This window comes from Anas acuta, chromosome 6 (assembly GCF_963932015.1).
Source record: "Anas acuta chromosome 6, bAnaAcu1.1, whole genome shotgun sequence".
Lineage (NCBI taxonomy): Eukaryota > Metazoa > Chordata > Aves > Anseriformes > Anatidae > Anas > Anas acuta.
In genome coordinates, this window is record NC_088984.1 from 9,728,029 (window position 1) to 9,744,450 (window position 16,422).

The 16,422-nt window shown below is 43.3% G+C and overlaps 1 protein-coding gene across 1 annotated transcript in view; it reads left to right on the forward strand.

Moving 5' to 3' along the window:
- Nucleotides 1-11,199: 11,199 nt before the first annotated feature.
- GPR39 (G protein-coupled receptor 39) overlaps nt 11,200-16,422 on the forward strand; it is a 71,945-nt gene continuing 66,722 nt past the window's right edge. Inside the window, exon 1 of the mRNA XM_068687301.1 lies at nt 11,200-12,549. Coding sequence (XP_068543402.1) covers nt 11,685-12,549 — 865 coding nt within the window. The 5' untranslated portion in view covers nt 11,200-11,684. The remainder of the gene's footprint in view (nt 12,550-16,422) is intronic.

Genomic DNA, 16,422 nt, shown 5'->3' on the forward strand with positions numbered 1-16,422 from the left:
GAGATATCAATGGCAATTATTACAGAACTCTTACAGTGCTCTAGGGAGGTTGGTTCAGGAAATCAAACAAAATGTGGCAGAGAGACTGAGCAGCTAGGGCTAATCAAAGGTCTGCAGTCAGGCATCCCAGATGGGAATCAGAAAAGCTTGGACGTATTTCAAACAACATCTGAAACTACCGGACATTTTCATCACTAATCCAGCTGCAAATATATAAATTAAAGGCAGGGGCATGATGTAGGATGGGGGTAGGGTATCCCACGTTGCTGTACAGGTCATTTAATAATCTGAACCCACTCACAAATGCAACCAATGCAAAAGGACAAGCTGCAAAGTCCAGATGTGCAGCAGAAATAATTTCCTGGAAAACTCTAAAGATGTTTTAGGAGGTCAAATGAAATTCAAGGCAACTTGTTGACAGGATGCTGCAGCAGAAATGAGGAGGAAGAAAGGCACACAAACTGAGGAACAGCTGATGGGACTAAGAAAGTGAGACCCTGACTTAAAAGATGTAAAAAGTTGAACACCACGAAACAAGCAAACAAACAAACAAATGTGATTAGAGGGCTGGAGGTAGCACCTTGATATAAATGAAAGAAATAATTAGAAAGACCACACACAGATGATTGATTTATCTAGGTGACTGGAATAGATAATAGTTACTTTTCTGAGGGCTGTTTAATTAGAGTCACAAGAACTAGTGTCTGGAGGCAAAATCAAACAAGTTCAAATGTGAAACTGGACTTTCATTTTTAAGAAATGACAAAGAGAAATGTTGGTGTCTTCACCTCTTGAGGTCTGCAGGTTAAGATGGGAATATATGTTTTAGCCAAAGAGAAGCTAATGTACTTACTGCAGGCGATTGTCATGGGATCCAACTAACCTGTTCACTTCTGATCTTAAATTTAATGAACCTATGAATGAAAAAGCAGAACTTTCATTGAAGACGGTTAAATTTTGCCTACAGAAGTAGTGCAGTGTAATTCCCATTTTTTGAAAATTGAACAAAGTTCCTGGTTCTGAATACAAATCCTGCCTTACAGTCCTGGTGTTCACACACATCACAGAATTCTGGAGCTATTTATTCCTCATTAGCACAGCAGTATTAATCCGCAACACTGAAGGACGGGAAGTATAATTTAGAGAAATCCTTATGGGAAGGATCTCATAGGAGAAAAAGCAATTGCAGTCTTTTGGCAGACTAGTAAGACAAATCATGGCATTGCAATGCAGTTATTTTTTAATGTTGCAAATACAGAACTCTGCAGGAGAGTTTTGATTTCCAAGGGGTGCTACAGGGCTAGAGAGTAATTATAATTTTTAACCTGTATGATATATAACCTGGTCTATGCGATTTTTGTCTTTTCTGTAAGTCTTTCCGATACTGTAACGTGTTAGAGAATCACTGAACTGTTCAGTTCACTGTCTTGGGATTATTTTCTTTTATGCTTACTAGCAGTTTAACCTGTCAAAAACAATTATTAAGCAATTTGTAATATAGTAGACACATAAATGGTCTCAAAAAGCTTATGACAGAAGAAAGAAGAATGACAACAACAACAACAAAAAAAAGAGCAACAACTTGCTAGAATTCCCATATTTGTAAAAATCCGTAATAATTTGTTTCACAAAGGTTAGAATACATGAAAAGTATTTGGAAGGTTAGAATATTTTGAAATTATCCATCTGGATTTTTGAGGGTCTCTCTGCTGAGATAAATGTTGCCGTCTCGTGCAATGGCCAGCTCTTCGCTGTGGCACAGGAGCCGCCTTGCTCAGACAGCAGTCCTTGCAAAGAGCAGTGCCTTCAGCTGTGCGAACTGGGATCAAGTGGGGTTGTCGCTCCTGGTCAGCTCGTGACCGTATCAGACAGGAGTGCTCTTAACAAAAACCCTCAGGTTTGTATTGACTGAGCCAGGCTCACCGTGGAGAAGTACAGGGCCACGTCAGTATGGTGCTGATGCCGCAGAGGCAGAGCTTTCTTCCCCACTTCTCAGCATTTAAAAACTGAGCCAACCCCGCTGTCCACCCCATAGCACATACCAGGAGAAAGACAAAGAGCTTTATGGCTCAGGGAGAGAGGGAAATCCCTCTGCCCATATGAGTCATTTTCTACATTTCTGGTAGGGATTGTGGAGAGCGCATTTCTCAAGGACGCATCCCAGGTCCCCAGGGAAGGACGTGCCTCCCCTCCATTTGAGAAGCTGGATCTGTCATCTCTCGCAGCTTAAAAGGAAGAGATGCAATGCCTTGGAAACAGCAGTCTCCATGAGCGATGCTGCAGTCAAAGTGGAAATGAAACAATGGTGCTTTACACAGCACAATCAGAGAAAGGGTACAGGCATGATACTATACTCCAAAATGTTTCAGTGTGGGAGGCAAATTATCTCAGTCAATAACAGCAAAGTGAACAAATAAAAGAGCTTGTATTTTCACTTAACAAAAGGAAATGGATGTTTTGACCACATTTAGCACTTCCTCAGCTCCTTTTCACTGGGTTCATCCCATAGTGGTGCTAAAGACAAAATACTTATATTTAATGCACTTGCAGAGCAGAAGCATTCAGTCTGGGACTTCCTACAAATCCTGCCATCAGCCCAAAGCAGGAGAAAAACCTCAGCATCACCTTCCAGGGGTGCCAGGCCTACAGCCAGAGAGGTAAGTGCCAAGTTTAGGAATCTCTTACTGCAAGTCTGTTGACCATGGTCTAAAATGGAAGATAACAATTATTCTCTGACACCCACCAGAGAACCCTGTTTATTTCTTGCTTTGCTTATTTCCTTTTGAGATTGTGAGTACAAACACCTCACCCAGGAGAGGAGAAGGTTCATGAAATGCAGCATCCTTCCCACTGACAGAACCATGGAGTTGTACAATGGTTTGGCTTGGAAGGGACCTTAAAGACCATCTAGTTCCATCCCACCTCCGTGGGCAGGGATCCTTCATGTTTTCTGTGTGAAAAAGCAGTCTTTGGCTCTGTCTCTCTAAGCACAGTGTTGTGTACAGATCCTCTACCAATCATTTCTCCTGGAGAAAACTGGTGTGCAGTTTGTTTTAAATCCTGCGTGGCCTCCAGAGCTGCACTGCAGCTGCAAAATTCCCGAATCAACCATTTATTTGGAGACCTCTGTACAAGTTTCAAGCAGATTTTGCAAATGCATTTTAAAATATAACTTACACATAGACAAAACCCTAGACAGACTCTAAAACTTGCAACCACCTACATATAAAACACTTCCTAGGAGACCTTCCTGACTTAGCACCCTTTTAGGATTTCGATTCATGTTTTGCAGCCCCAGGAATCTTTCTTCCTAGACTGTCTTTTCTTCCTGTAGGTGGCACAGAAATCTGAGTAAAGACTTTGTAGTTTTACAAACTCCAGTTCCTTCTATCTAGGTACTATCTGGAGCTAACATCTGAAGAGACTGTTTCTAGGATAGTGTCTTCTGATAATTTCTTCTCTTTATCAAATGTTTATTTAGGTCCAAACCAGGCAAAGTCCACCCTGGAAGAATTATTTCCTTTGGTCTAGAGCCAAATCTTTTATCTGTTTGAATGGATGTCCTGTAAAACTAATGACTCTTAAGCAGTCTGTATTGCTTGCTCTTTTCTGCATTCAGTGATTCTTCCTGATAGCTCTTAGGCCAAATTGAAGTTGTTACCGCATGCCACAATTACAAATAAATGTCACCCAACAGTTGGACAATCGAAGTAACGTTCACAAAATGTGGAATTTATCATCTGATGTATACACAAAGATTGTATTTGTCTCACTTCCCTTCACATGCTCTCTCTACAGAGGGCTGTAGATATTGCAGCTGTTATTTGTGTTATGGCATCACAGAATGGTTTGGGTTGGAAGGGACCTTAAAGATCATGTAGTTCCAACCCCCTGCCATGGGCAGGGACCTACAGAGAGCCCTTTTGTTGACAGAAGGAAATAAGTACTCCTAGGGCTACAGGAATACTTTGCACATTTTCCTAAGACTGGCATTAATCAGGTTGTGGTTCCTCTGAGGAAGATCTTCATTGACACAAGGCAATCTTGGGGTGATAGTGTGGGATGTCAGGGTGGGCCTTGTGGCAGCAGGTTGGCATTCACAGCTGTTGGAAGCACGTATTTCCCTTGCAGGAACAGTACACCAAAGAACAAGGATAAAAAATATTGTCAAGAGGGGAGGAAATGAGGGGGAGAGAATTACAGATCCAGAAAGCAAAGAGAAAAAAAGTGATAACTAAAATATTTTCACATTAACTTTATATAATTCATGCTTCAAAAACTACATAATAGCAGTTGGTTTGCTCCAGACAAAGGAGATTCTGTATTTTTCCAAAATAGAAGAGCTCTGCTTACCCAGTATGGGAAGTCATCACAATTTATTGATCATATATTTGTACTGCGAGGTAGTTCTGTCTGTACCTGGACAACCACTTGGGCAGAATATGGTACCACATAAACGCAGGTGAAAACACCATTAAAAAACAGTTTGGAATCCTATTTCCTATTTATTTCCACATTCAGTTTCAGGATTTGGGTCTGTAGGACAGTGAGCAGCCACTTCCAGTGTCAGTCTTCAGCAGAAGAATTTCAGAAGTCAAGGAAGTTACACAGATGAAATAACACTGCCAAAGCAAGTGAGGAACACCCCCCACAGCCACCGTGCAGGGATAAAGTAAATAAGCATGGCAAGCATCACAAATGCCTACTCCTGTGTAAATTCTCTGCTCTAAATTTAGAACAGCTCACTTTCACATTTGTTTGTTTTAGATCTTTGCTTGACTTCGAGCTACCAATATAGTGCGAAATTGCCAAACAGTCCCGTTACACTGTTTATATTTGCTTCTGCATCTCAATGACAGCTAAAATGCAGTGAAGAAAAAGTGCAATCCTCCCAGTCAATACCCGGCGGGTATGGAAATGTGTCGCTGCCACAGAGCTAATTTGGGACACTGCTCGGTGCTGGTGGAGGGCAGCAGCTGCGCAGAACTGCTGGGGACCGATGGAGAGCAGGGCACTGTGCCAACAGCCCCAACGCGAGGCAGTGAGCCTCAATGAGCCTTCACTGCCTGTTGATCCCAGGCCAGTGCCTCCACATTCCTGCACATGCTGTGCTGTCCTCCAAAGCTTTCTCAGATTTTCCTGGCTGCTGTGTGCCCGGCGGAGGAGCAGCCCAGCATGCAGCAGCACGGATCTCCTGACCCAGAAAGCCCCGGTGATAGGCACCAGCATGCGGAGGGCACAGATGAGAGCAGAAGCAACTGGAGTCTGGCATTTCAGCTGGGTAAATGGGGGCTCAGTGCTTCACAGACTCTGCAGTGATGGCATATCTGGGAGCTAAAACTCCTGAAATTCGCTTAGTGCTTTCTCTGAGAACAAAAAACGAAGCCTGTGTTCTGGCCAAATTGCAGCTCTGATGGATTCTGTGTGTTTTACTTAGAAGCCCAGATGTGGCATCCCCTACACCTATAAATTGCTGTGTAATGTTAATTGCCTGCTCTACCCAGAGGTAGCTGCATCATTTCAGCAGTAGGTGAAGCAGTCCACTTTTTCTTACAAGCTATTTAAAATTAGTTTGGTTGAAATTCTTGCAAGAGAAGGAGCTATATAGTGATAAAATACAATTTTCTGAAAGTGAGGTGTTGGTTATTTTGAGCTTTGGCATCATGTATGTGTTGTTAATGAGAAAGAACAAGGTGACAGAAGTACTCTTGCTGCGGTGACATGCTGCTAGGATTCTTTAGATGCAGGTCAAAAAGCCGTCATTAGCTTGCTTCAGGCTAAACCCCATCAGCTGAGTTTTGAAGAGAGGCAAAATGGTTCTGTAATAGCTCTGCTGGGCATAGGAGTGCAAGTGCTGATGATGACAAGGTGGCAAGCACAAGAAGGGAGAAAGAAACCATTTCTTTTGCTTCTCCTTGCAATAGTAAAGCTTAATATGGTTATAAAGAGAATTTTCAAGAGACCAAGAGTGAACCATCAACATTTTTAGACAATTCCTAGTTGGTTTGTTGGCAAACAAAGAAGAGAGTGTTCTCTGAGTTCCAGGTTTTTTATTTGCATGTGATGACCATCTCCATAGGTTACTGACCTTGCAGATTCATAACAAAAGTTATGGTGAAGTCAGGTTATCAGAAGGCGCATTTCTGCAGAAGTTCTTTCTATCTGATATATTTAGGCAACATTCAGAGAGAGGTCTGAAGTTTTTTCCAGTGCAATGGCACAACAAGATCCAAAAGGATGAACCTCTATTAAAGGATGGATTGGAAGAATGCACTGTGTATAAGAAATTTTACTTGTCAGCTTAAAAATACGGCATGGGGAACTAAGTGTGTTCTTAAAAAGGAGCTTTGGCATGTATTTTGAAGCCATTGCCACCTATTTGGACAAGGCATTTTAGAAGTTACAGGGAGAAAAATGAGATTTCACTCAGCATGCTGGGGCTTGTGCCCCAAGGCTCATGGTGGTAATTTCTTGAACCAGATGTTGTGTTGTGGTGCCACTGTGCTGCAGATAAAGGGGAGTCCGAACATGCTATTGTGTTAAATAGGCTAAATGTGTTCAGTATGGTCGATTCATGATTGTTGGGAGCTGGGCTTAGTCTATACGTGTAGTTTGTTTTTAAGTTACAGTTCTTTTGTCAATCCTGGGATATAAATAAACTCAGTTCCTCTGGTGCCTCATTCCCAAAGGATGCAAAAAGTATCAACTAACTCCAGTAGGAGACTTGCTTTTCCCAGCCCTTCTAATCAGCTTCTCACCATTTGGGGACACAGCAGCTGGCCTTTTTTTTTTTTTTCTTACCCCTTCTAACAGCTACAGCAGTGTCAAGGGAGGGAGAGGAGCAGACCTCTTACCTTACTCCAAAAGTGAAAAATTAACCCTTTCACTTTCTTGCCAGAGAAATGCACTCCCGCCTAATCACAGCAATCCACAGACATCCTAGTGCATTTGGTTTACTTCAGACAGTGACATATTTGAGGGAATGCCTTGAACATCTTGAATGTCTTTAATTTACCAAGGTGATCGGAAAGCAGGTGGTGTATTGTTCAACAATTGAAGATATGACTTAGTACAATAATTACGTGTTTTGCTGCTGTAAATGTATTTTAATTATTTTGAATTAACATCAGTTAAAACCACCAAGGCAACTGGTTAAGAGCTGTGTAAATACATTTATTGCTTTGTAGACTGTTGCAGGTTTTTAGCTGAAAATCCAGGTATCGGTAGGTGGCTCAGGCATTGCACAGATTTTCTGTGTCTTGGATAAACCACTTATTCTCACTGTCACCACTTTCTTCTCTTGTTGCTAGCCAATTTGTAAAATACACTGTAAGAAGTGAGGTGCTTTGATCTATTTATTTATATGGAGTGATTTGGAGCAGAGATCACTTTTACAGTGTATCCTGGAAGCATATTTGCAAACCCATTCTCTCCTCCAGATGAGCAAACACTCACAATATGATCTTCCAAGAGGATGGCATTGCAGCAGATAGCTCTGTACATAGCTAAATAAAAGATGGCAGCTTTCCATATGTCACCTTTCTAGAGGTAATCTAATTAGACTAGAATTAATTATGGATATGCAGGTTACACAGCGCATCCATTGCCCTGATTGCATAACCCAGTCTCTAAAGTTGTCAGAAGAAAAGGAGCCGAGCAGTTAACAGCATGGGAATTGTTAAGACTGTGTTGCCCAAGAATGAACTCTTTAGGAAATTAAAAAGTAATGCATTTCACAAATTACTTGTACTTACTTGTATTAGTAAGTACATCATAGACTTCCAAAGAAGTAGAATAGCATTCAAGAATAACTTACCAGAAGCATACAAAGGAATCTTAACAGTAAAGAAGAGGTTTGTTAGATATCAAGAAAACAGCAAGAAACCTTGAGTTAGTTGAATGCAGTCTTTAATTATTTATATTTTTAATGGAATATAATTTAAAAAACCAACATGAGCTGTCTCTGGCAAATTGATTTTTTAAAACATTTAATATCATTTGGGCTCCTCACTTTTATCTGTGTTATTTCTTCCTTTTATTCCTGCAACACTTTCCCCTCTGTCTGTGCAGATCAGAGTAGCTGTCTTCTGCAGAACAGCAATCTCATTTTGTTTACCTTGTGTTTCCAAGAGAATTGAACAAGCCCAGGATTCACCTCCTCTAAACAAATACTTGCAAGACAAAGGTATCTCAGCTATTCTAAGGACAAGAGGTTTGTTGAGATGGAGAACAGTAAAGACTACCAAGGAAAAAAAGTCAATGTGTTTTTATCTGAAAAAAAAAAGTTAATCCTTTGCGCAGCCTCATTTTCTTTGCTTTTGAGATAGCTCTCCTTTTCATTTAAGTTTTAGAGTTTTTCATCCAAAGGAAGCAAGAAACCGAGGTATTTTCTTTGTTCCTGTCAAGTAGCTCGAACAGTTTGAGAACAGAAACCAGTCAGAGCAGTGTGATTAGCGTAGCCAATTAGGGTGGATTTGCATATTCACAACATGGCTATCGAGAAATAATTCTGCAGAGATAATGCAAGCGTGGCAGCGCCTGTCTGCCAATCGGAGCACCCTGGCTCCCGTGCTGGATGGTAATTGAGAAATAACCGTGCAGTGATCCTGCAGATTGGGCACCCCGCACCAATCCACATGCTGGCACTGCGCAGCTGGGGAAGAAAGTGCGTTTGCAAAGCAGTCGCTGTATGATACCCCTGCACGCTGGAAAAGGTTAATCTACACTCCATTTACATAAAATGCAACAGCATCTGTCAAATGAGTTGGTTCTTCTAAGATTATTTCCAGCTACAACTTGTGCTAGCTGCCACTTTTGGGGGCCCAACCTCACCAGGAGTCTGGGGGATGTGGCTTTTAATGAGGTGTCAGGCGGCCAAGCCCTGAGTGTCCCGTGGCTCCTCCGTCCTTCAGTTCAGCCAGGTACAGGGTATGAGGTGCAGGTGAGCTTTGCACAATAGCCCAAAGGTTGAGCCATAAAACCCTGCTTGTTTTTGCCCCATCATCGGGGTGTTATCCAACAACCAGGCAAGAAAGCAAACAGCCTTGCAAGAAACCTTGTAGGTTCTGCTGGATAAAAGACCAGGGTGGCTGATCACAGCAGCTTTATTTTCTCTGAAAGTGAAAAATCACCTTATATACTATAGTGACAACAACCTGTGCTCCCTCTCTGCATTCCTCTGGCTCCCACTGCTCTTCGGCTCATACCAGCAACGATGTTGCTGCAGGCATGTGGGCGAGCACAGGGCAGAGCTCCCTGCTGCCCCGTGCCCACATAATCTGCATCTTCAGGACACCGTTTGCTGATCCAGGGGCTGCCAATTCCCTTCCTGCAGTGTGCAGCAGCCATGTGTGCTGATTTTAGAAAGACTGATGGTGATGTTTGTCCGCAGTACTCCTGAATTCTCTGGTGAGGGGGCTGAGGCCTTGATGCTGAGTCATGGCGGGGCACCCTGAGGCCTTCTCTCAGGTACAGCTCCACAGGCCACGGGCACTTTCAGAGCTGCTAAGGGAAAGACAACTCCACAAAAAAATGAGCTTGTGGGTACTCAGGGCTACGAGATATCAAGGGAAACTTAAAAAAAAATCCCTAAAATTAGACCATTGCACAAATCATAAGATTATAACCTGGTATCATATCTACCAGGATAAAGACCATGAGCTCTCAACCTCTGTGCCACAAAGAGACATTAGGCACATTTAGTTGGGTAGAAATGTCTCCCTCAAGAAAGATATATATTTTATAATAACCCATGATAGGGTTTTTATACCCATCTCAAGAATACTCACCACTGGTTTATCTACTCCACTAACTTACGTAAGATTTTTTTTTTTTTGTAATGGCCTCCCTTTATGAATAACCACAATCATCTCTTTCCTTCCTATCCCCTTTGTGGCACAAGCTTTTTATTAGAAAGTTAATAAACTTTGTGTATGTTCTAAAGATAATATTGAAAACTGCAAAACTGTGTTCTGCATTTTATAATTGGTGTGGAAAAAAGGGGGAGATCTAATCCAATTGGGTCTTCTTTGCTCTCTTTTGCTCTCTCTCTCCCTTTTTCCCCTTTGATGGTAAGCAGCAAATTTTAATTAGCTTCATTTCCACAATTCAGTCATGCATATGTAATCTTTGTTCACACTTTTATAAAGTAAAATTAAGTGAAAGAAATTGGGTAATAATAGAAAGCTTGTCTGAGCAGAACAAATGTGAATTATCAAACATAAGGAGAGATGACTGGGAGTACAGGGCTTGAAGTTGTGCAAGGTTTGAGGTGTTTTTTTTTTTTTTTTTTTTTTTTTTTCTGAAATAGGACTGCATAAATAATGCATAGGAACAGGTGCTGATTATCCTGTTTTGGGCATCTTTTGTTCATTATGTACTTGGGCTGCTGAGGTACAGTGATAACCAGTGAATGTGAGGAGACTGCTTAATAACAGCTTTCTAATGTTTCTCTTTTATTACAAGCTGAAAGTGTCACATGAGCTTGTCTAGTTAATAAAAATCACTTTGTGAACCCACTGTTCTTAGATTTGGTATTGGAACAGATCACTGTATTGGGCCTCTCTTGATTATAGCTGCAAAAGCTGTTCTGCTGTTTTGCATTGTAATTTAAAGGTTTCCTAATCCATATACACACCCTCTAATTAAATGTTTCCAGGGGTTACCTTGGGAGCCTTCAGTGCTATGGTTTGAAACTAAAACTAAAGAGTGCATTAAATTCATTCTCCCTGGGGTGAGACACAGGAGAGGGAAGTACATTTTCATCCCCTGCTACTCTTGATTATTAGAAAGCACCAGCATGGTTGGGACTGCTAACTTCACTGTTTTTGTTATCTAACATGAGAAGATGGAAATTTAAAGGGAGATGATCAATATGTTTATATCTTGTTCAGCTTATCATTTCTGAAGAGATTCATCATCAGCAATGAAAAACCAGAACCTCCTGTTGACGTAAATGGATCCATGGCCACAGAAGCTGCACAACAAACACTGCTGCACCAGACGCTGAGATCTTCACTAAAGGTAATGTAAAGTAGTGAAGCATGTTGGTGTCACCACATAGAGAAGTAAAGTTAATGGTTAATGGTTAATGTTAAACTTATGAGCAGATACTTTCTCTTCAGCGCCTGTGCACACACACTCAGCCTCACCCCACCAACCTAACAGGTCTCAGGGAAACACCTCTTTTTGTCCCTGAGAAGGAGCTCTTGTTACAGGAAGTGTTTCAGACTTGGGAGTTTCTTTTTCTTTTTCTTTTCTCTCTAAGCGTGCTTTGCTATCAGTACATAGGGATAACCAAGATTTAGGTTAATGGTTAACAGACCAGTGATAACCACATAGAAACTCTGACTTCCTCCTGCTGTGGTCAGGACAGAAAACTGCCTTCACTCACAGAAGAGGCAAGAGCTGAAAGGAGTGCAGTTCACAGCGCAGAGGGCTGGAGTATGGCAGCTTTGCTACAGATTGGTAAGAGCTAAGACACTTTCTCTCCCACTCAGATTACTGACTCAGCTGCTGTTGCTTACAAAACCCACAGGTGTGTCTAGTTGAGACACTTTCATTGTACTTGATTGTTCTGACCTGTGTGTCTTGGTGAAGAGGGCAAAGCGAGAAAGGATCTATTTTCTGTCATTTTGGACATCAGGGAGGCTCTTCTTCCCTCTTCATCATCCCAGGGGCTGCTCATGGAAGGACAGACATCCTCTTCAGACTGTTTTCATCGCATTAACCACACTCATATCCCAGAGTTTGAGGTGTCTCATTGGATCAAGATCACTATGGCCTCTCTTGACATCTGCATCTTTGTAGCAGGCATCTTGGGCAACAGCATCACCATCAAGGCCACCAAGATCCTGCAGAAGAAAGGCTACTTGCAGAAGGAGGTCACGAATCACATGGTGAGTTTGGCCTGTTCAGACCTGTTGGTCATCCTGCTTGGCATGCCTGTGGAGTTCTTCAGCGCCATCTGGAGACCTTTTGGCACCCCAAATGGCAATGTGGCTTGCAAGCTCTACTGTTTCCTTTTTGAAGCCTGCAGTTATGCCACCGTGCTGCATGTGGCCACCCTTAGCTTTGAGAGGTACGTGGCTATCTGCCATCCCTTCAAGTTCAAGGCACTCTCCGGACCCCGCACAGTGAAGCTGCTCATCGCCTTTGTCTGGGTGACATCTGTCATCGTGGCTCTGCCCCTGCTCTTTGCCATGGGCACAGAATATCCCCTGGAAATCATCGAGGGCTACGAAAGTAAGATGGGCTGCATGAAGCCAACTCCCAGGCACCAGTTACCCGCTACGGACAACATGACCATCTGTACCAGCCTCTCCTCCAAGTGGCCTGTTTTTCAGGCCAGCATCTTCACTGCTTTTGCTGTGTACATCATAGTGCTGGGGTGTGTCACCTTCATGTGCCACAGCATGATGAAGGCCCTGAAGATCCACAAGAAAGGAACTGTGGCGGTGAAAGGTGACCTAGGACACCAGGAGCAGTACCTAAGGAAAAGTGAGAGCTCGGAGGGCAAGAGCTCCAGGAGACAGATCACTCTGTTCCTGGGTAAGATCCCTCTTCTACTCTGCCTCTTCTCCCCTGCCCCCTTCCCACAAAGGAAGGAAAACCAGAGGCCTGCATCTTGCCTCGCCAAATTCCCCCAAATGAGGGATGTATGGTTTGACACTGGTCCGAGATGGAGAGGCATACTTCTGGTTACAATGACATATTTAAGAAACCTGATTTCTTTGCATGTTTCTGACTATTTTTGTTGTTAGAACAGGTGGGAGGGAAGACAAAAGGAAAAATCCATTTACTGTCTAATATTTATGTTGCCTGATTATACTGCATGTCTACGTGCAGCAATAGTGGTAATAGGATGTTGCTGCTTGACCTTTGTGGTAGCAATAGCCACAGCTGCCTGGACATAAAGTAGCTCTACTTGCATGTCTTCCCATTAAATTACAAATACATGCATATTTAGTAAGGCCCTTAATAAGAGGGCAGACTGTCTTGCAAGATATAAAGCTTGTCCCGCTCTGAAGGCATGTCCCTGTTAACTGGGGATGCTCCCTGAAGTGCACTGATTTAGCTTTCCGTGGCTGTGTTGCATCCGAGCATTGAGGGAGCTGGGCTGGGCAGCTGATCTGGTCTTGCAAATTGCTGTTGCCCTTTTTGATTTTTTTCTCGGTTTTATTTGAAGGCCTATAACCTTGGAATTATGTTTGATTCTGATCTCTCTTGCCACATTTGTCAGACAGAAACTAATCAAGCTGTCATTTTACCAACTTGGACTCTTTCCAGGCAGTGATCCATGCAGTCTCCACATTTGTTGATGCTCTTAGAGGTACCCTTAATCATGTCCTGGCTGAATTACAGCTAGTTCTTGTTTTGTTGGGTTGCTTAATATGATACCGGGTATAATAAATGAACCATCTTGTGTAGGAATGCACAGCAGACCTAGGATTCCTGTGTTGATTTTTGATGCTCTGCTTGATATTGCAGAGGGGGAGCTGAAACTCGTGGACCTGCCCAATTCTAGAGTTTTATCTTGATGGTGATGACTTGAGAATCCCTTGCTTCCTCAGCTAGTCCTGCTTCTGCCCTGGTCTGGGGCAGGGAAGGGTGTAGGGCAAGGAGTCCAGGGTGCAACCAGCACCTTTTCTGCTGCAGGTGTGGTGGAAACCTGTCAGACAAGGCCTGTGACTCAGGCATGGGGACAGGCTGGAGCTGCGTGCTGTGCCTGCCGTCACCCTCCAGATGGGAGACGTGACGCTGCAGGCTGTGCACGGCTCTTCCGCGTGCCCAGGGTGCACATCTGAAGAAGAAATCGTCTCCTCGCACAAGGCATCTATTAGTCAGGGACGAGAGCCCCCGTATCAGGATGATTAAAAGGGCTCTTGATACCTGAGTCCACCAAAAGTACAGACTTCTGGGCTGGAAGCTTAACAGCTGAAGCTAAATGCAGCATGTTGCACAGAGCTGAAAAAGGGATAAGGCTTTGCTCTTTAAGTTAAGTGCTACTGTGGGATCCTTAAATGTCTGTGGATCTCGCTCTCCTTGTAAATTATCACCCACAGCTACATTAAAGTCCAGTCTAAGATCCAAATCCTGTAGCAAGTTCTAGTCAGGTTGAGAGGTGAAGGTAAATTACTGCGGCTTTTCTTCCCCTCCTTGATTATTTTTCTTGCTTGCTGATAGTCTAGTGTGGAGTAGGGCAGACCCGTTGCTGCTTGCAGAAGTGTTAAAAAAAAATAAATGAAAGGACAAGCGAGTTGCTTTATCTTACGGGAATTTGCCACCGGTATCTGACGCTTTCTCTGCTCTCAGCTTTCTGGAGCCGGTAGACACTTCTGTGAATCCCCTGAAATGATTTCAGTGGCGTATTTTAAATGGCTCTTAATATGAGTCTTGCTAATTAACTTGGGTTGGGAAATAAATTAATAAACTGAAGAGGAAGAAACTGTGGCTTGCATCCCTGAGAACAATGCAAAGCAATTTAATTTGGAAATTTCATAAGAGTGATGCTTTAGGGCAGTTTTAACCCAGAAGAAATGAACATATAAATTGTTTACAAATTGCTGAATTTAAATATAGTGATTTAGAAGTCCTCTTTGTTTTTCATTTAACAGATGGGTCAAATTAAAACAAATATTTGCTCATTTACAACATATTTCACTTTTAATGTGAAATGTAAATGACAGCATATAGCAAGATGTCTTCAAACATCTAACAGCAATAAAAACAATTTAGCATTTTCTTCTTCTAGTTGTTAAAAGTGATAAGTTCTCCAAAACGGAGATTAAATTCATAAATCTCTTGACGATGAGAAAAAGCTAAGTGGAAAGAGACACAAGAAGGAACTGGTGCTTTTTTAGTGTCATGTTATTGTGAAGCACTCGAGAAAATTCATGAAAACAAATTGTAAATGTTGAAAGACTGTGTGCTGTGGGAGGCACTGGTGCTTGCAGGATGAGCCCCGGCCGGGATGACACCACAGCTGGGGTGGAGGAGGAGGGGGACGAGAGGCCAAAAGAGGGGAGCACATGGTACTGGGCAGGCTGAGCACGAGGGGAATGGGTTTCTTCCAAGGGGGTGTCTGCAAGGGTCCAGTCCTTTGGTTTAAACCCTGGAGAGGCTGGTTTGAGGGTTGAGGTCCATGGGGTAGGGATGTCTGACCCTCCTGTCTCTGCTGCCCTCACCATGCCTGTGGTGGAGAGGAGAGACTGGTGCAGCAGTCGCTGTAGTTCTGCACCTGGTGATGGAGAGGGAGCACTTCCAGGGGCTGTTCGGCTCAAAGTTTGGTAGATTTGCCCCAGTGGGGGAATGCAGATTTGTCCCAGTGTTTTGGAGAAAATCAGTTCTGTTTTTTAAACTAGGCTGTGCAGTGCTGCTCTTTCCAGGTTCTTTCCCATTATTGCTGTTGGCTTCGAGGAAGATATGATAGTACATGTAAGGAGGCTCTGCTTAATGCTCCTGATCCTGAAATTAGGCATTTGGGGCTTTGGAAAGCCTGGGGCAAGCTTCCTGCAATCTCTGTGCATGTGATTTATTTGATCATCTTCTGAGTGAGGTGGTAAAACTCCAGTGCCTCCAGTGGCTCAGCCCATCCATATGAGCAGGGCAGATCAGACTGGGTGACACGGTGTGGGTTTTCCATAGCTGTTAAAGCAGCTTTGCTCATGTTGGGACAGCAGATCTGTCTTCTAGTGAAGGGCAGCATGGGTCTGCTTGAGTGTGGGCGACTCAACAGCAAGGAAAATATAGCTGGACTTAATTTTTGAGTGGCTCACGGCAGCACTTGATTATAGAAGTTTCTCCACCTCCAGCAGCAGAAATAGAACAGGTAAATGTGCTTATGAAAATACTGGGCGGATGGCACTTTGATGAAATGCAAGTTTTTAATAGTATTTAAAGCCTCCTAGTTCTCAGCCCACCGTGACACTCTTGTCTTTGTGCTGGGGCTGTGAAGGGCCAGACGGTGATGAGAGAGATACCTAAATGGCCACAGAGTGATGTTGGGGCCCTCTGGCTGCTCCAACACCTGAGCTGAGGCACCTGCCCCCATCAGGGAGCTCTTGACAAAGGGTGGGTTTGGGGACTTCGGCTGGGTCACAGCAAAGAAAGGGAGGGAATGTGACAGAAGGGTCCTGCAAAAGGGAGACCCAGCTAGTGCAGGAATTATTAACGTTAGTAAAAGAGGGCACTTCCATAGCTGAATCTATGTCAGTTAAAAATCTTCAGGAATCATTAACTTAATCGCTAATCTCCAGCAGTCGTTAAGGGGAGCCATGTGGGACAAGGCCCTGTGCCAGCCACCGGCGGAGTGCACCTCAGCGGCAGCAGGCCTGTGCCAGCCATGCGGGTCTTGGCTCCTTTCCTCCTAATCCGGTCACTGATATAAGGCTGCTTTTATGCAAAAGCACCTGTGTGCTTAGA